Genomic DNA, 20,938 nt, shown 5'->3' on the forward strand with positions numbered 1-20,938 from the left:
GGCCAATCCAGGCCACAAGAGCCTGGCAAGTACCCAAACACCAAGAAGATCCCGTGCTACTGATGCCAGTAATAGCAGAGGCCATTCCCTAAGTCAACTTGATTAATAGCAGTTAACGGACTTCTCCAAGAACTTATCCAAACCTTTTTTAAACCCAGATACACTAACTGCACTAACCACATCCTCTGGCAACTGTCAGTAAGATGTACATAATACTTTAATATTGCTTGTACGAAGGTAGTACAGGATTAAGAGTATTTCAGTATACTGCATCCCTTTTTCCAATATACATTTTTATTCTATCTTCTGTACCAATACTGCATTTTTTGCTCCCACTTTCCTTCAAATATATAAACACACACACTCTTCCCAAAAATATACAGGTTTTGCAACCATACACTTTCCAATTATAAAGTGTCCTCACATGCTTCCCTTACCATTCAAATACACACAGACACACACACACAGAAACATATATATGCATGGACCTCACCATACTAATAATACATATACAAAACTGCAACCATAAACACTCACATAGATACACTACCCTCCATTCCCCTCACCCCCCCCCCCCCCCAGGCATTGAATTATTCCCGCATATTCATATTTCTTATGGATTCTGTAATTATCTAATGCAGGATAGCTCAATTTTTAAAAATTCTAACCATATGAAATTTTTATAATATTGCATGATATCTACAGCTATCTTTATATGGTTTCTAATTTAGGGGGACATTTTCAATACCTACAGATATTTGTACCTCATTTATATGCAGGTTACTCTTTTCCAAGGAAAACAATGTGCATGATATTGAAAAATGCAAAACTAGGCTGGTTGTTGCCTCCCTTGACCTAACCCCGCCCCCCTGGGAATGCTTTCATAGAATGTGTGTGAAACTGCAATTTTCAAACAACCAGTTTACCTGGGTAAATCAACATTTACCTGGATAAGCAGCTTTTGAAAATTGCCCCCTCCTAACAAAGCGAAAGGCATAAGACTGAATCTTTGATGGCCTGCGTGCGCGTAAAATCTAGTGGATATGCGCATGGCTGGGCCGAGTGCGTGCCAAGCGCATTTTAGAAACAGCCCAGCCACACGCGTATCTCCCGGTACACGCAGAAGTGCCGGGCCAGTAAAAAGGAGCAGGCTGGGGCGGGGTCTGGGTAGGAAGGAAAGGCGGGGGCTAACCGGGACAGTGGCCATTAGGCCCTGTCTCAGGAAAGCATACGGCAGCAGCCGGCCAGCGCATGGAAGCTGCTTCTGTTCCGAAGGAGCAGTAAGTATTAAAACAAAAATAATTAGACTAGCTAGGTAGGGGTTAGGGGGTCGGGGAGGAGAGGGGAAAAGGTAGGAAGGGTAACTAGAGGGATAGGAAAGTTCCCTCTCAGTCCGCTCCTTAATTGGAGCAGACTGGGAAGGACTGGGAGGGAACTGGGCAAGGCCTACTCGCATCGCCACATGTTGGTTTTTATGGTTTTATGGTTTATGGTTTTATTATTTTTATATACCGTCACATTGGCGTGGCCTTCACAACGGTTTGCAATCAGTTAAAAGAGAAATACATTAATATGATAAAGAAATTAACAGCTAAAAATTAAAAAGATAAAAGTACAGAAATCATATAAATTAGCTGTTAAAAGATTAAACGTACACGCACATATTATATAATTGCCGTATCCATGTGCGTGCACCGGGAACCATGCGCACATGGATGTCCTCACGCTTGTTTTAAAATCAACTCCATAGCTTGTTATAGGTCAAGGTCTAATAGCACTGCATTTCCTGTTTATCTCATTTAAATGCAACCCATGAAGTCTTGGTGTCATTTTTTGCAATCACAATAAATATATACCAACAGGGAAGGTGATTTTTAAAGGCATTTCTGTCGATAAAGCAGTTCTTTACCTGTAGAAATGTCTTTTAATAAAATTGCTTGCCTGATATGTGGGTAAATTTGCATACATAAGACTGGTATGTGTACAAATTTAGCCACATTCATGAGAGGTGCTCTGAAGGGGATGGGGTATGGTGGGGTTTCATTTGCATGCATACTTTCTGATTTTTAAGAGTATACATCTATTTTCAAAGTGAATTTCCATGCACAAATTCATTTTGAAAATTGGTGTGTTTAATAGCCCACAAATCTCTGTGAGCTGGTACAAAATCACTCTTGTAGAGGAAATAATCTAAGTCCTTTCTGTGGATAAAATGCTGATTTATCTGCATCAATGAGCTTTCTGATTCCTGCCCTCTCTCTTGGCGGGTAAAACTACCTGTACATGCCAGCAACGCAAGTACTTTTTACCCACCTATCTTTGGAGGCATTCTCAGAGTGGGAGGTTGAGGGAGGCACTTTAGGCAGGTAATCAAAACTATCTGCATAGTTTTGCCTTGAAAAAGTACCCTTACAAAAGCAGGGGGTGGGGGGGGGGAATTATTCTTATAAGGCAGTTATCAAACCAAAACTACTTATTTATTTATTTATTTATTTTTGGTTTTTATATACCGGAAGTTCCTGTATAGTATACATATAATATTATGTAGGGTTTGCAGAAATACAGGCAGTATGATTGTTTTTATAGAGGGTATTTTTTAACGGTAATTCCATAGGTAAAAAGCAATTTATCCACATTAACTGGGGCAATCAGGAAAACTTCACCCTTGCTGCCCCCACCACACACACACACACACTTTGTATGGCCTCTCCCTACCCAGGGAAGGAATTCACTGATACTGACATTCTTGCTTCAGATTTGGATAAATGCACTGCAACTGTTAGTAAAAAGTTGTTTTGTAACCCACCTTTAGGTCACTTGAGGAAAACAGCGAAATATCAAATGTCTTTAAATAAGCAAATAAAGAAATAAAGAAATAATGCAAGTATCCAGGTACTGAGCATTTGACTCTGGTTCTCTGCCCCTCCCACTCCTCCTTCTACTGGGAAGATGCCCTTCTGGGCCAGCTCACACTCACTAAGAATTGACTCTAGGGTGGTGGGTAATAATGTACCCTGCTCTGCCATACAAGTGGTCCCTTACCATGTCCTATAAAGTAGAGGGGCTTGATCCAAAAGCAGCAACAACAAGGCCTGCCATGTATCACAAAGCTTTGTCTGCATGATGCCCCCAATCAAAGGCATTCCTGGCTCATAACTCGGGCTACTGCCCGAGCAGCAGTCCAATGCTGGCCTGTCAGACCCCTGCCCTCTACTTCAAAGATCGAAACACCCACTGCAGTATCAACACAATTATAAATATTGTTAGACTCTCCCACAATTAGTTTCCACCATTATATCCTATAGATCTGGTACAAAGCATGATTCTATAGGTACAAAGCATGATTCTATACCCTCTGGTACAAAGCATGATTCTATACCCTCCCCAGGCAACCCATATAACTTCAGTAACTGTCAGGAAACCCTGCACCGGAGAACTCCTCAGCACGCATCTCTCCAAGGAATTAGTTCACCTCGACCTCTTTGATGCCAACACTGCCACCTCGTCTTGGATTAACATCACTAACAAAGTAGCAGACCGAGTGTGCCCCATGACCACAAAAACACTTCACCCTGATAAGGACAACAGGAAACCCTGGTTCACTCCTGAACTGAAGTCGCTCAAACAGGAGCTTAGATGTAAAGAACACAGGTGGCGTAAAAACCCCTCCACAACAACCCTCTCTGCCTACAAATCCTGCCTAAACGCCTACAGAAATGTCATCAACAGAACTAAGAAAGAATTCTTCTCTAAAAAGATCCATCACTTTATCTTTGACTCCAGAGCATTGTTTTCCTACGTATCAGCCCTCACAAAACTGGCTACACCCCTCATCCCAGACGACCAAGCTACCAACAAGGCCAATGAACTGGCAGACTACTTTGAGAGAAAATTTTCCACCCTCATCGCACCCCTCACGGGGCCCTCTCCTCCGCCTATTTCTCCATTCCCCACCAGTTCTCAACTCTCGCACTCAACCTTCCATCAACAAAATTCAACCTTAGATACCTTCGAATTGAGATCTTCCTTAGAAATAGAAAACATCCTTAAGAAGCTGAAACCCTCGTCTCACCCTTCAGACCACATACCGTCCAACCTGCTTTTTTCCATTCCAAATATCATCGCCAAGCCAGTTGCAGACATCATAAACTGCTCACTGTCTCAAGGACATGTCCCAGACCAACTCAAGCTTGCGATGCTTAAACCTCTCTTAAAAAAACCCAACCTTCCACCCTCAGACCCAGCCAACTTCCGCCCTATAGCTAACCTTCCTATGATCGCCAAACTCATGGAGAAGATAGTGAACAGACAACTATCCGAATACCTCGAAGAAAATGACATCCTCACTCCAACTCAATTCGGATTCTGGAAGGCCCTGAACACTGACTCATTACTAGCCTCTCTCTCGGACACCATCCTCCTAAACCTGGAAAAAGGTCAACCATTTCTTCTCGCACTTCTGGATCTATCCGCAGCGTTCGATACCGTGAACCAGACAACCCTACTACAGCGACTAGCAGACATTGGCATCACAGGATCTGCTTTCAACTGGTTCAAATCCTTCCTTGAAAACAGGTTTTACAAGGTAAGGATCAACAATAAAGAATCACACCCAATCAGATCTAACATGGGGGTACCCCAAGGATCATCCCTGTCACCCACCCTATTCAATATTTAACTCCTCCCACTCTCCATCTACTCACCAACCTCAAGCTAACGCACTTCCTATACGCGGATGACATACAGATCCTCATCCCCATCTCAGTCACTCCACAAAGCATGGTCCCAATGGAACAGCTGCCTTATAGCAATCAACAACCTACTTAACAGCCTCAACCTCATCCTTAACACAAACAAGACCAAATTCCTTCTAATAGCTCCGGACAACTGCATTCCTCTCAACCCCCCAATTTCTTCCCAACTCTCCAATACATCAATTGACCATACTCCGCATGTAAGAGACCTTGGTGTGCTGCTCGACAATTAACTCAACAACAAATTCGTAAACACCACCACCAAGGAATGCTTTTTCAAATTGCAAGTATTAAAAAAACTAAAACCACTCCTTCACCTCCGAGATTTCCGCTTGGTACTACAATCTATCATCCTTACGAAATTGGATTACTGCAACTCACTCCTTCTTTGCCTACCCGCTAACACAATCAAACCACTTCAGTTGGTCCAGAACACGACTGCTAGGATCTTCACAAACACCAACAAAAGGGAACACATCACCCCTATCCTTCAGAACCTTCACTGGCTGCCAATTAAATTCAGGATACTCTTTAAAGCCCTCATGATGATCCACAAGGCGCTACACAACATCTCCCCCCTCAACCTAACCTTCCAACTGCAGCCACACACTTCTAATAGACCCATCAGAAGAGCGTACAAGGACATGCTGTACACCCAGCTGGCCAAAACCTCACTAAGGAAACGCGCCCTCTCCACAGCGGGTCCTCCCCTTTGGAACTCGCTCCCACCAGACCTCCGCCAAGAACCCTGCCCTTTGGTTTTCAAAAAGAAACTAAAAACATGGCTATTCAGCCAGGCGTTCCCGGAGAGTTAAGGTCCGACGAATGATGCTTCACAGCCGTTGTTCCACTTATTCCACTGTAAATATGTTTTAATTGTACCAATTATGTTAGCTATCATGTTTTTAATGCATTCCACTTGTTCACTGTAAGTTCGTAGCAACCTTGTTCCAATGGGGCTACAGTTCAGTTCTCTGTAAACCGGTGCAATATGTATTCTATACAGGAACATCGGTATATAAAAATTAAAAATAAATAAATAAATAAATAAATAAATAAATATAGAAATGCTAATCTCTGTTTCAAGAAACATCAGAAAGAGGTGGGTGGGTTGGTTACATATGGTTTGCATGGAAGCAGTGAGCCAAAAGAGGAGGGAACAGATACCTCTCCCATTTATTCTCTTCAAACAGCCCCATCTTCTTCGGCAGTTGGCTAATCATGCTCCCTAAAGAGCGGTCAGCCCATCATATCAATATACAATGCATATACAGCACTGCTCTTTACTTCAACAGTAGGGGGAAATGTGGAAAACAGAATTTACATTCAGATAACAATCAACAAGGCATTGATCTGTGCAGTTTGGGTAACCAAGCATCGAGGTAACTTGCTTGATGCAACGGTTATTACCCTTAACCATTAAGCCCTATGCTCACCTTTGCCTCAACTCCAACATTACTCTCTGCATCAATAGCAGGGGATGGCAGGAAATTTGAATCAAACAGTTACCAACAAGGGCCCTAAACTTGGTGGTTGATGAAACAGATAAGTATGGAAAAATAAGTGTGGGAGCTTGCTGGGCAGACTGGATGGGCTGATTGGTCTTTTTCTGCCATCATTTCTATGTTTCTATGGGCCATGACATACTGAAGTAGAACTCAGAAAGTTCATTGACATGTGGGCCAGTAGGAAAGGGGTAATCCATTGGTAAGCAAACTGGGAGGGTGGGCCCCCTGGAGGAGCTTGAATAATCCTGAAGCAGGGCATGCTGACTGCCCAAACAGGGAAGATAAAATGGCTATGCTGATGAGTCTCTGTGCCATAGAGGCACTGCCATCTCAGGAAGGAGAGAGTTGCCAGAACGTAGTGACAACATTGTAAACATGCCACAGCTTAGCCATGTGTCTCTTTTGGCGGGCTAGGGAGAAAAGTTGCTTCTGCTATGTCAGGCCAGTTTGAGAGCTGCTTACTTTGCGGCAAAACTGGGCATGGGGACAGCCACTGAAGTATTCCACAACCCAGGAAGAGCTGCCACCTCAGGCCTCAGCACAGGAGTTCCTGTTGCTGTCGGGTCCTTACCCAGGGAGAAAGATTTCAGCTGTTGTTCACCAGGGGAAAAGATGTGGTGAGGTTGGGGAGGAGAATGAGCAAAGAGGAGAGAGAATGAGGAAGTGAAGGGGAGAGAGGGAGCAGCTAGGGAAGGGAGAATAAAGGCAAAAAGTGTAAAAAAAAAAAGTTAAATAAAAAAATCAAAACATGACAAAATAAAAAAGATGAGCAAACTACAAAAAATAGAAACATAGGAGAACTTAGTGAAAACAGTAAAAAAAAAAAGCAAAAAAAAAAAATAAATAAATGGGGAGGGTAGGATGGCATTTTTCTTAGTTCCAAAAAACTTCTGGCTGGCACCAAAGTTTTTTGAACAATTTCCCAAGCTTAGTATTGTGGTATGTGGCCTGCGTGTCTGAGTGTGGTGTGGAGTATGGGTCTTTGTGTCTGGTGTCCTTTGGTTTGTTTATATGGTCTATGTCTCAGTGGGTGATAATGGCTTATCTGCCTGCATCTCTCTCTGTATCTGGGCATGGGATGTGTCTGTGTTTGTCTGAATATGAGGTATCTATTTGTCTGTATGTCTCTCTGGGGACAGGGTGTCTGCCTCTCTGTGTCCACGTGTCTGTGTATGTAGCTTAGTCCTGTCAGCAACTTGAATAAAAACAAAATGGAGGCTTTGAGCTATTGGTTGGCATTATGGTTACTTGGTGAATATGTATGTAAGTGTGTGTGATTATGTGTCAGTGTGTATGTGAGGGGGGTTGTGTTTATATCTATATCTATATACAGACACTCACATATATAGTAATCCATCTTGGGAGACCCCAACCAATGACATGAATGGAAGGGGGGGGGGCGCACTGCTCAAAATGTTTGCTCACCCCTAGGGTAATTGAATCTCTGCTGTCACCATGTGGCCAGCCTAGACACAACCGACCCTCACCCCATCAAGCAGCAGGGACCTTCCCCCCCCCCCCCCCATCCAGGAGCTAGTAACTCATACCTGCTGGGAAAGAGGGAGGGGGACAAAAGGCAGGTTGGGTATCTGACTTGCTAATGGAGAAGAGGGAGGGACTGGCATAGGAACCCCATTACTGGTAGTGCCCACTCACCGCTGTGTGAGAGGTGGATCTTGGGGTGCCTTTCTGAAAATTGCCCACTCTGTATGTGGGTAAAATTATGTGCACAGTTCCATAACCTGTGTACTTCTATCCAGTGAGGGCTTAGATCAAGGGAGAAAACTACGCACACAGTTTTGGCCACGGGAAAAGCAGATGTGAATCTCTATTTCTCCCTGGGGCTATTCTCAAAGTTAAACTGTGTGGATATTTTTGCCTTTGAGAATTGGTGCAAAGCCCGGGAGTAAAAAATATCCGTAGACTTTGCAGCAACGCAGGCAGACTGATACATGTCCCATTGTTCTGTACACACTAACTAACCAAGGTATAACTCTCAGTAAATGAAAACAAAACCTCAGTAAAAGCATTTCCATTTACACCGCACCCTCTACCGAGTACCTGTAATCCTCATTCAACTTTCTTATTCAGTGTGTGCAAAGTAAGAGCACATGTTTTGCTTGTATTCATGAGCCAACGCTATTGACTCTTATCAAATTCTGCACAGCACTACCTAGCATTCCAAATAATTACACCAAACAAGCCTTCTCCATCTCTGGTTTAACCCCAAATAAATAGCTTCTATTGGTTTACATAGAAACCCTATGGACAGATGTATATATCCTGATCAAAGCTGCCTGAAACGCTCACCCTGCTTTGCTGAGAAAGAGGAAAAAGCAATCTTAGCATTTAGATGAGTAATATTTTTACTTACCATCAGCTTTGTGTTAATCTTGACTACATGAAAGGAAGACTGCACTGCTTCAAGCTAACAGACTACTCTGAAGCTGAATATAGGGACACTTTAAGCTTATGCAGCCCACTTCATTCCTTTCACCTATGCTGTATTTTTTCCCTCTTTTTTTTTTCTTTTTGCTCCAGGCCACCTAGATATATCAGGCTTTTAAGATGTCTAAAAAAAAAACTAGATTGGCTCAAATGGAGTCCTTAAGGAAGCATCTTGGTACAGTCTTTATTTATGAAAATCCACTGACCTAATTTTAATGTATTTTCTAATGAATATGATCTTGTATCTCTCTCTCTCTCTTTGTCTCTGCTGCTTACAAAACAAAATGCCATCTTTTCCAAAAATCTGTCCGTACTTACAAAGTTACGAGGGTCATACATCTAGCTTTTCAGGTTCAGAATATTTGGGATTCTAAGTTCCGAAATGCTATTCTGCATTCAACATAGTTTATTTTTAGCTACATTCATTTAGTTCTAAAGCACATCTAAATACAGCCGTCCTTAGTGCATCTGCAAGCAGCTCTAAATTAAAGCATTTAGAAGGGAAACACACATGTATTCCCTCGGCAGAGCAGGGCAGGACAAAGCTGAGGGGTGGGGGTTTTTTTGGGTTTTTTTTAGCTTGCAGCTGGCAACACACTCTCTGAATGTCAATGACCCCACTTCCACTTTGGTTTTTGAGAAGCCTGGCACTTTCTAATTTTCTTTCTACAAATGCTATTTTCTCACACATGCAAGTGAGCAGTTCAAAAAAATAAAATGCGGATTAATGTCAGTAGGATGCTCTGCCAGGTGAATTAATTGTAACTTGAAGCTTAACGGCATATGCCACTCACCTGTTTGGCTAAGCTGGGTTGTGCTTCTGCTTCTCCGGGATACTATGGCAACCACTTTGGCACTTAAACTTGACCTCCTTTTCTTTCCACCTGTTCCAACTGTGCCAACAGCAGTGTCTGACTGGCTCCCATCATTGTGCTCCAATTTGTAGATCTCTCCACTCACACTTGTGCTCTTTGTGATAGTTCTCCCTGAAGTCCCCATCCGTCTGCTTTGCATTTTTGGGGTAAACGAACTATATTTATAAAGTAAAAATATATACACGTGCATACGAATTAGTATCAGGAACCACAATGTAATGCAGCGCATTGCAAAACTTCAGATTTAAAGAAGAAACACATTCCATACATTTAGCTGGTACAATAAAAATGGTTTGCCTCTTTCTCTCTTTCATACTCTACAGAATCATGCTCGTTCATCCCTACATACAGAATACATACACATACGGTTTACCATTTGCATTCATGTCACCCCGGAAGGCTGTAGCACTGCTGATTTTTAGTTCAAGGCATCTCTGTGGTCTTGGAGGTCTAATTTTTCTATGAAAATCTAAATGTTCTATTGTTTTTTTCTATGACAAGACTATGAATGCACAAAATCGGAAATGGCTCAACCTGTGAAGATGAACCAGAATCAGAGGGTAACTCTACTGAGTATACATGTGTACAGAATATTTCCAGGAAGTTCCTTACAAGTGGCAACAATACAGAAATAGCTAAATAGAGGTGTCTTGCTTTCTTTCAGTTCAGTGACTCTCTTGTCATTAGTCCGAAGTGGATCATGTTGTAAACGGGAAAAAATGTGATTGTTCTCATTACCATGACAGCAGTCAGTAGATATTGATCTACTGACTGTCACTTGAGCAGGATTCTCCCTCAATCTCCATTCTTAATAGCTATCTATCTATCTACATAAGGGGCATCAATAAATATGGCAAATTTAAGTATAGCATCAAAACTATTTAACTTTACCTTATTTGACACCCCTTGTATAGCCATTCTTCTGTTTTCTTAAATTACACAGATTTAGAAGATAATAGAAAGTAACAGAACTTGCATTAACCTTTTTTCAAGTAAAGATGCTGTCAGAACTTAGTATATAGCTACAGAGAAATACACCCCTACCATCATTCTCTTCTCCTACTCCTCCCCACACAAGCTTTACTCCTTTCTTCAACTCTTCCTGTATAACCTTCTCTTTACCTTCTACTCCATCCTCCATGATCTCCTCTATCCCACTTCTCCATCAACCAGCCTCTAGCTCAGTCTCCCACCCAGCCTTGATCTCCAGCCTTTATTCCATAGCTTCTGTTTGTATTCTTTCTCTGTCCCCCAGTTTCCTGTCCTTTAATATGGAGTGCCCTCTACCCATCTGCTAATTTAAGCAGTGGAAACTATCCCTCCACTTCCAATGGCACCTACACTCTGTGTACTAGCACCATGGGCATTTTCAAAACTCAGGAGCTTGCCCTTCCTAATCCTACTGGCACTGATCTCAGTTAGTACCAGCCTGCGAGTTTTGAAAAAAAGATTATTTTGTTGGAACACATGGAGTGTAGATTTAGATGGGAGTGAGGAGATAGACTCCCACCATCCATCCTTCCTCTGGCTGGCTCCCACACAATCAAGACCTGACTTTGTTGCCACTCCTCCTCCTTCCATTTGACCTTGAGCTACAAGAATCGGAAGTTGTGCTCTTTCTTCCTCGGGTTGATCATATGCGGGACCAAAGAATCTGCTATGATGATACTTCTCCTCCCTCTGTCTAGTCCCATCTGGGAACCAGATCAGTTCTCCTCTGCTTCAGCACCTGTCTTTAGGGATATTCCCTACTCAGGGATCTTTGCAGATACATCATTCACACTGGCCTAAAGATGGCCCTGAGCAGGACAACTGAGGATGAAATTAAATCAAATGTAGAAAAAAATGTGCTTGTTATGTGCAACTTTTAACCAAAAATTAGTTGAATTAGCACAAGATTGAAATTTGTGAGCAGTCATACCAGTCAATAAAGTTTCGACCTTTATTACTATCATATTATTCACTTTTTTCCTCATTTCTATAACAAAACTTTGCAAATTGCTTCACACATTGAACTAATTACAAATGGTACAGTGTTTTTTTAAGTAACAGTGCCTTAAAAATGACTATCTGAAGGAAGTTTGCTTAAGACTTTAATCTGTTTCAGAGGTCACTATTGCTAAATTAAGCCATTAGATTCAAAATCATCCAAAAAGATCATGATTCAGCAAGCATTGTGCATTTTGCCATAGAGATTTCACAATTTTCAACATTCTGGTATTTTCTATTGATATAAAACAAAAATTAGATTCCTAGTGGTGAAGCATGAACTGTAATAGCGGGTTATTAATTATTGCTGGAAATGTCTTCTGCACTTCTAGCCTGCCTTTTGCTGCTGGAGACACTGTGACATAAAATCAACTGAGAAGGTTTGTTCAAGTTCTGTCAGAGCAATTCAGGGTGCTGCCAGACATCCCTCCTGGAGACGTTCAGCATTGTTCTGACAGTGATGCTAGTAGCAGATGCTGCCAGTGTTGTTGTCAGAGCAACACTAGATGACTAGCTGGCAGCATTTAAGTATTTTTCTTCCCAGCTAAGCTTAAGATTTGTTTGGGTAAATGCTGGGAAGTGTTTGCGGAGTAGGGTGGGAGATCAGGATGGGGGACTTTGGGGTGCTGCTTTTTTGACTTCAGCCAGACAAAATTGGGAGGGGAGCATGCAGCCAGCGGTGCTATGCTTTAAGTAATATTTTGACTTTGGGTGCATTGGAGTGTCAGGATGGAAAGGCTTTGAACTGGCAATCCAAGAAAGCAGAGGCTGGGAAGCTTCAGAGGAGCCACAGAGGCAGGGAAAAGTCAAGGGATATTTAGCCTCCAATTGCCAGGTAATTAGATATGCCCTAAGTATTTCCCATTGGTTCAGCTTTGGGGGTATCTTGATTGGTGATAGAAGATAAGAAAGCAACATCCTTTCTGGTACAATAGACACATGGGTATATGTTCTCTGGAACTTCTGCCCATCTGGCCTTGCTCCTGCACAACATCCAGCTCTGCAGTCCTTCTCCAGTGTACCTGCTCTGAATCCAGATTCGCAGTCCTGCTTGTGTTAGAGTGGCATACCTCTAAAGCTAGGCCTGATTTTACCAACCTTGGCTCAGTCTTTATTCAGACATCTAGTCTGTTCAAGCAGCAACTTCCTAATAGTGACTGGATATATCCTGTCAAGGAGGAGAGATGGTGAGGGCTGGTGAGGACCCTCCAGTGAAGCATTTTCAGATTGTAGGTTTGAAGAGGAATCTGGGGTGAGGGAAATGTGTCAGGCTGTTGGCCCCTCCCTGCCCGGATTCACTTTTATATGCTGCAGATCTGCTGCAGAATCTAGAAGTGTTTATATTTTAGGGATATGCAGGCAAAAAAAAAATAATTTTCATTTATTGGTTCATTTTCGGGAGATTATTTTCCTATGCATTTTGTTTCACGGAAAGTTTGATTCATTTTATTTGTGTGAAAAAAAACAAATCAAACATGAAAACAAAAACAAAACCCCTAAACTAAAACATCCAAAAATTTGAAAATGGGGCCTCCCATTCACCCAAAAAAATGCCAAGGCCAGATTCCCCCGGTCCCCGTTTATCTGGCCTGGTGGGGATCCACCAGCGAGGCTACGGTAGGTCACATGACCTCAGACTCAGCCTACTCAAGGCCAATGCTTTGACCTAGGCCAAAGCTTATGCCGTGGCCCAGCCCTAAGGCCAGGTCTCAATACCTGGGCCTTGGTCCAGACCCAGGGCCAACACCAGGACCTGGCCCAGAGGCCAGGTCCAACTGCTGGGCCTCGACCTAGGGTCAGGCCCAAACCTGGAGTCCAGGCCTAGGAGCAGCTCTGACAGGATCTGACATCCTCATCTTTTTTTCTTCAACTGCATTGGGCCTGGGTCTGGTCTATGGCCTAGGCTGAGGCCGAGGCATCAGGATCTGGCCTGGCTGCTTCCATGGATACCTGACAGATCAGGTAACTTTGTTTGAAGGGGGGTGGGGGGGCTCAGCCAAGGTCCAGCCTAGGCCAAGACCCAGCATTGTGCTTGGGCTTAGATCATGGCTCTTGCCTTGGACCTTGGCCTAAGCCTTAGACGAGGCCCTGGCTTCAGGCCTTGGTTTAGGCCCAAGCCAAGGCACCAGCATCACACTTGGGCGTAGGCCACAGTCCTGGCTTTGGGCTTCGGCCTATGCCCTAGGCAAGGCCTTGGCCTCATGCCTAGGCCTAGACCTGATGAATTCATTTAAAACAAATGTAACAAATAAGGTCTGTTCCATTCGGCGGATCCCAATTTGTTCCGGGGCCTCCTGAATGAAATGAATTGGCATTATTTGTCACATTTTGTGCATTAATTTTAAATAAATGCACACCCCTATTAGATTTGGCCACCCAATTTAGGTACTTAGCACAGGAAATTAATGCTAGGTACCTAATTTTCATCCCTCAACTGACCCCACCCCTTTCTACTTTTTAAGAATTGTTAAATGTAGCTGCCTAGTAAAAATAGTCACTTTACTTTAGGTGTTCTAACCCAGAGAATTTACAAAAGGGCCCAATTTATGCACCCAACTTCAAAGGTTAGGCTCCTCAATCCTTTTAGATGTTTCTAGACACTTCAGAGTGTATTTGAAGAAGCCACATAGACAGCTATGGAGATGCTGTGTGCAGGCATCAACTGCTAACCCAAAGGAAGGGATCTGTGAGCTCTTTCTCCCTACTATGAAGTAAGGAAGAGAAAAGCAAAGCACAAGGTTTCAGTTCCCACTCTTCTTCTTAGTGTTCTAAAGTTGAGTACAAAAAAGAATGAGAATTGGGAAATAGGTCTTGCTCTGGGTACTATATTTCCAGGGAAGGAAAGAACCAGTCTTTAGTCCAGGGGAATTCCAGCTGAGTTGTTCAGAAGGGATCTGGGACCCAGACAAAAGTCTGCTGTGAATCTACAAGTTAGCATGTATTTATTTATTTAGTTAAATGATTTATAACCCACAACCTTCAACCCAACAAAGGCACACCTGAAGTGGTGTACAAAAGAGACATATATAATCATAAGACTAATATTGACTCAGTGTAACTAGGTGCTAGGAAGGTAATTCACATTGGAGAGTAGTCTCTGCCAACACAGTACTTAAAGGAAAGAAAGAGAGCAGAGTCAGTTCTGCAGAGCAGCATTGCAGCTACACAGGATTTCAGGTACCAGGATTGTCCTAAAAGGTGCAAGGAATCCCAGAGCCTAGACAGCAGAAGAACCTTCCACAGTGGCACAAGGAGATGCTGTCTGTTGTAATTATTTCTTCACCCAGTAATTGCACAGTCTGTCACATCATTTCAGTAGAAGAAGCTTTGCTACTGTGAAGATTTTTTGTAGGGACATTATTTGGAGTGTGGACCCTGTTTTTTGTTTTCCAAGTCATTGCATCCCAGGGTCTAAAAGACAAACTGCCCCCCTGCTCAGGAATGAACCATACCACGTGTCCCACCCACTTTGTAGTGAAGACATGGGAGGAGGATTACACTGATTACTATAACAAAGCATAATAATAATAATAATAATTTTTAAACAAATATACACCAACATTTAGTTCATCTTTCCTCAATGGCAAGACACAAAGTACAGAGAGTAGAGTACATAATTCTGTTTAATGCATTGATTTTTTAAATGTATGCTTTAATTGCACTGAAGTGATTGTTTAGGAAATAAATCTATTGTAACTTGACCTATTGATTTGCATGCTTTTTATTTTGCAAGTCTGATGGAGGCTCCGAGGTGCAGGCAGCCCTTACTTCCTTCTGCAGCTGGTAACTGTGGCAGCACCGTGGTTTCCACAGTTTTCAATTGACTGGCAGCAGAAAGACATTAGTGTCAGGCTCTGAGATTTGCAAAATAAAAATCTCTGAAGGTCATAAGATATAAAAGAAGGTGTCTTTGTCATTGTTAAGTATATTGATTTAGGGAGTTCATCCATCCATTTAGATCCCGGAAAGGAGGCTGTGGTGAACAGATTATATGCTATCTCAAATCTGAAAACCGGTTTCTCAGGAGGCTCTGGAACAGCTACACAGCCTGATGCCATAGGATATCATGGGGAAAAAAGCAGCAGAAAGACATGTAAATATCCTGTGAGTATATCCCTTTGCATTTTCCTCATGTTATTTCCCATGCTAACTGCTGGCTGTGTGCCTGACATATGCTTTCCTATGGTCTCTGTGCTAAGTCTGACATGCTGATGTGGTAGGGGCTGGGGTGTGGCCATTTCTCTGTGTCCTCTACAGTTCAAAGTTTTATATTACTGTATGCAGTGCCAGTGGAAGCATGTCCAGCCGCCTGAGGCGGTGATGGCACGTGACCGTGATTTCACTCTCTCTCATCGCACACGATAAACAACCTCAGCTCCCCAAAGAAATACATAGCCAAAAATGGAAAATGCCCGCCAGCTCTGTGCCTCACCCGCGCCACTTCTCATCTTGTCCGAGCTTTCAAAACTGAGACCCTTACCAGCTACTCTGCTCTCCTACCTACTTCCAGCTCCCTAGTCACCACCTACCCTGCCTAATGCCTCTGCCGGCACTGAATGTATGCCTAGTGCTTTTGCATATGTTCTTTATATCTTGCATTTGCTGTTATTATAGTTTGATTCAATTCGTTGGCTGTGATTCTTTGTTGCTTGCAATAGGACGGCACCTGCTGTTTTTGTATGGCAACACATTGAAATGTAAGGATTCTTTTCTCTTCACAGAATACATAGTTTGATTGTGAGTCCTGAGTGTGCTTGGAAGAGTGATACCTGACTACAGTGAATGAGTGCTTTCCTATTCATTAGATTCAAAGATTTATTTGAGACATGCTGTCTAAGGCTATGGGGGAGAATGATTGATGGTTTTGAGTACATTATTACGTTTGCATGTCTAAAATCCCTGTGTAATGTATGTGTGTGTGAGGGAGGATGTGAGGATGAGATATGAATGACAGGAAAGAGTATGTGTAGTTAATGACATTGTTAGGCTGGTTTACCAAAGCACTTTTAAAAAAAAATGAGTGCCATGATCTCAGATAAAGAAAGCATTACTCTCTTTAAAAGTGGTCAGAAGGCCACTACATTGGTACCTTTTGAGATCGCTGTACTTTTACTTCTTTCATATGTCACATGCATGAAATATAAAACAGTAAAAGAAAAGAAGGCATCACAGCCTGGATCCCATAAATTTCCGTGGAAGGAAAAGAAAATAATTTGGACACAATTCCTCTTATAGAATAAAGGGAGCTGTGTGGATAAAAGTGGAGGCAGCTTGGATTTACTCCGGCCCTAGGCAGAATGCAGGATTGCATATATTCAGGGTAGATGCTTCTGAAAGGCAAACAAAAGCTGGGCAAATGTGTGGGTGAATAGTGCTTTGTGTTCCAGCTTGGGGGCTGTACAAAGGTTCTTTAGTGTCAATTCACTGATTTGAGGAAAGCAGTATAGCTCTGGAAAGCTAGTCAATATATTAAGTTAATCCAGTAAAAAGGTATCACTTACAACTTATTTGTTGACCTTTATTTCTATGTATTCAAGTAGACTAACAGCAATTATAGTAGTATTAATTAGAAAATACTACCTACCTCATAACAGTGATCATTAATAATCTATATAAAAGTTTCCCATTTGAGAGGGTTGAATTGTGCAAAATCAACAAATGACATTGTATACATTTTTGACAACTGTATATATTCTGCCATGTCATCTTCCTATGCTGTCCCATATCCTGCAATTTGCTAGACCGAAGATTTACCACAACCTTTTCTTTTATTAATGATTTCTTTAACTTCTCCATGACAGAGGTCAGGCTAACTGGCCTGTGATTGCCAGCCTGCATGCTGCTCTGAGCTGTACAGAGAGAGAGTGAGAGATTACCTCGCTTCATCTTCAGGCTTCTCAAACCACATGGGGCTTCCTAATCACTGCTATTGTGTTGATGCAACATCAAGGACTGGTTTCAATTCTGCACCACTGATTTGCTAATAGTATTCTAAATTTTCACAGAAATAATTATTTAGAGAAAAAAAAATCAGTACTCTAAAAGTAGAAAAATTCTTAAAGGGCATGGTTCTTAGATCAATAAAATAAGATACCCAAACGAAAACAACAAACTCAAGAAACAGAGGGCCTGAGTTACAAAGACTTTTCTATCATTCTGTATCTATGGGAAAAATGCTTAGTAAATGAGGCCCATAGTTATTTAAAAAATTATCAAAAAATCAATGTGATAATGCTTATTATTTATAAACACTGGGAAGCCCAGAAAACAGAATGTCAATAAAACAATGAAGATGAAGCACTCTCATAATACCAAAGGGTTGCTCTAATTTCAATCAAAATGTCAAAAATATTCAAATTGTAGGGATGTGCAGGCAAAAGGTTTTCGTTGCGTACGTGATACGTATTCGTGGGGGGGTCAATTCCGTTTCATGCGGAAGTATGGAGAATTCAATAAGTTGTCAATCTGTAAATACGTTACTACTAAATTAACTACAATCCCCCCGCACTGGCGCCCCCCAAGACTTACCAAAACTCCCTGGTGGTCCAGCAGGGAGTCAGGAAGCCATCGCTGCACTCGTTTGCCGGTTTCATCATGGCGCCAATAGCCTGTGTCACAGGGGCTACCGGTGCCATTGGTCAGTCCCTATCACAAGGTTACTGGCACCATCTTGTGCTCCTACCATGTGACAGGGGCTGACCAATGGCACCGGTAGCCCCTGTGACATAGTATGGGCAAAAAGGCGATCGGCGCCATTTTGAGTTTTGGGATCCGACGGCCGGCGTGAAAGGAGGTCGCTCCCGGACCCCCGCTGGACTTTTGGCAAGTCTTGTGGGGGTCAGGAGGCCCCCCCAAGCTGGCCAAAAGTCCCTGTGGGTCCAACGGGGGTCCCGGAGCGACCTGCCGTCCGACGCCAGGACTCAAAATGGTGCCGATAGCCTTTGCCCATACTATGTCACAGGGGCTACCGGTGCCATTGGTCAGCCCCTGTCACATGGTAGGAGCCCAAGATGGCGCCAGTGACCATGTGATAGGGACTGACCAATGGCACCGGTAGCCCCTGTGACACAGGCTATCGGCGCCGTGATGAAACCGGCAAACGAGTGCAGCGATGGCTTCCTGACTCCCCGCTGGACCAACAGGGAGTTTTGGTAAGTCTTGGGGGGGGTCAGGAGGGTGGGGGGGATTAAATTTTTATTTAGGAGGCCGAATAAAACAGAAATCTGTTTAATACGTGGGGAGTCGCGATGCGTTTCGCCTCCCCACATATTTAACAGATAGCAAAAAATAAGTTGCGGATTACAAATACGTGGAAAATGGATGCACACCTCTATCAAATTGTAAAAGTTGTACAAGGGAGAAACAGTCACCTCAAAAGTAAGTGTAAACCATCATGGATTGCAAACTGGCTAAAAGACAGGAAACAGAGAGTAGGATTAAATGGGCAATTTTCTCAGTGGAAGGGAGTGGACAGTGGAGTGCCTCAGGGATCTGTATTGGGACCCTTACTGTTCAATATATTTATAAATGATCTGGAAAGAAATACGACGAGTGAGATAATCAAATTTGCAGATGACACAAAATTGTGCAGAGTAGTTAAATCACAAGCAGATTGTGATAAATTGCAGGAAGACCTTGTGAGACTGGAAAATTGGGCATCCAAATGGCAGATGAAATTTAATGTGGAAAAGTGCAAGGTGATGCATATAGGGAAAAATAACCCATGCTATAATTACACGATGTTGGGTTCCATATTAGGTGCTACAACCCAAGAAAGAGATCTAGGTGTCATAGTGGATAACACATTGAAATCGTCGGTTCAGTGTGCTGCGGCAGTCAAAAAAGCAAACAGAATGTTGGGAATTATTAGAAAAGGAATGATGAATAAAACGGAAAATGTCATAATGCCTCTGTATCGCTCCATGGTGAGACCGCACCTTGAATACTGTGTACAATTCTGGTCGCCGCATCTCAAAAAAGATATAATTGCGATGGAGAAGGTACAGAGAAGGGCTACCAAAATGATAAGGGGAATGGAACAACTCCCCTATGAGGAAAGACTAAAGAGATTAGGACTTTTCAGCTTGGAGAAGAGACGACTGAGGGGGGATATGATAGAGGTGTTTAAAATCATGAGAGGTCTAGAACGGGTAGATGTGAATCGGTTATTTACTCTTTCAGATAGTAGAAGGACTAGGGGACACTCCATGAAGTTAGCATGGGGCACATTTAAAACTAATCGGAGAAAGTTCTTTTTTACTCAACGCACAATTAAACTCTGGAATTTGTTGCCAGAGAATGTGGTTCGTGCAGGTAGTATAGCTGTGTTTAAAAAAGGATTGGATAAGTTCTTGGAGGAGAAGTCCATTACCTGCTATTAGGTTCACTTAGAGAATAGCCACTGCCATTAGCAATGGTTACATGGAATAGACTTAGTTTTTGGGTACTTGCCAGGTTCTTATGGCCTGGATTGGCCACTGTTGGAAACAGGATGCTGGGCTTGATGGACCCTTGGTCTGACCCAGTATGGCATTTTCTTATGTTCTTATGTTCTTATGTAGAAAACAAACTCACACTGGGAGCCTCAGGAATCAGAGGGCCGGATTTTAGGCCTCAGGAATCAGAGGGCATACATTTGTGCGCAACCCAGTGAGCACAAATGTACGCCCGATTTTATAACATATTTATTTATTTATTTAGCATTTTTATATACCGACTTTCCAATAACAGAATTACTGATCAACTCGGTTTACATTATAACAGAACAATCGCATTTACAAGTAAATGTCTTACAATGAACAGGTAGATATAACTTGGATAGGTATATATGGGGTTAACCAGTAAAAGATACATTGCCTAATGTAGGCGTAAGTAAAGATACAGTGCCTAATGTAGGTTAAATAAACAGTGCTAATTATAAGACTAGGTTATGATCCTCGACTGCCAAAGTTTACGTGTGTTCTATAGATGATCTGAATAGCTCTCAGGTGGATTACCACCGAGAGGATCATTGGCAGGGAAGTTCCGCGGGGTTATGGGAACGCTTGGTTGAATAACCAAGTCTTGAGTCTTTTTTTAAAAGTAGATAAGCATTGCACTGATCTGAGTTCTGGTGGGAGAGTGTTCCAGATTTTGGGGCCCGCTGTGGAGAAGGCTCTTTTGCTTAATGCTGACTTCATCGGTGGTATGTGCAGGTTGTTTTTATAGGCTTGTCTTACTGGTCTGGTGGATGTGTGGAATTGGAGAGGGATTTTGAGCTCGAGTGGTGCCAAGTTGTGTAGTGCCTTGTGGGTTATTGAGAGCACTTTAAAAAGAATTCTGAATTTAACGGGAAGCCAGTGTAGGCTTTTCAGAATGGGTGACA

General features: G+C 42.6%; 1 protein-coding gene across 5 annotated transcripts in view; it reads right to left on the bottom strand.

The window, feature by feature from the left end:
- RIMS1 (regulating synaptic membrane exocytosis 1) overlaps positions 1 to 20,938 on the bottom strand; it is a 697,371-nt gene that overhangs the window by 95,322 nt on the left and 581,111 nt on the right. For 3 of the 5 annotated variants that reach the window (XM_029595629.1, XM_029595630.1, XM_029595628.1), the window contains one exon: positions 9,505 to 9,740. The exons of the other annotated variants lie outside the window; for them this stretch is intronic. In XM_029595629.1, coding sequence (XP_029451489.1) covers positions 9,505 to 9,740 — 236 coding nt within the window. The remainder of the gene's footprint in view (positions 1 to 9,504; positions 9,741 to 20,938) is intronic. 5 annotated transcript variants of the gene reach the window in all.

The sequence above is a fragment of the Rhinatrema bivittatum genome, chromosome 3 (genome assembly GCF_901001135.1).
Source record: "Rhinatrema bivittatum chromosome 3, aRhiBiv1.1, whole genome shotgun sequence".
NCBI lineage: Eukaryota > Metazoa > Chordata > Amphibia > Gymnophiona > Rhinatrematidae > Rhinatrema > Rhinatrema bivittatum.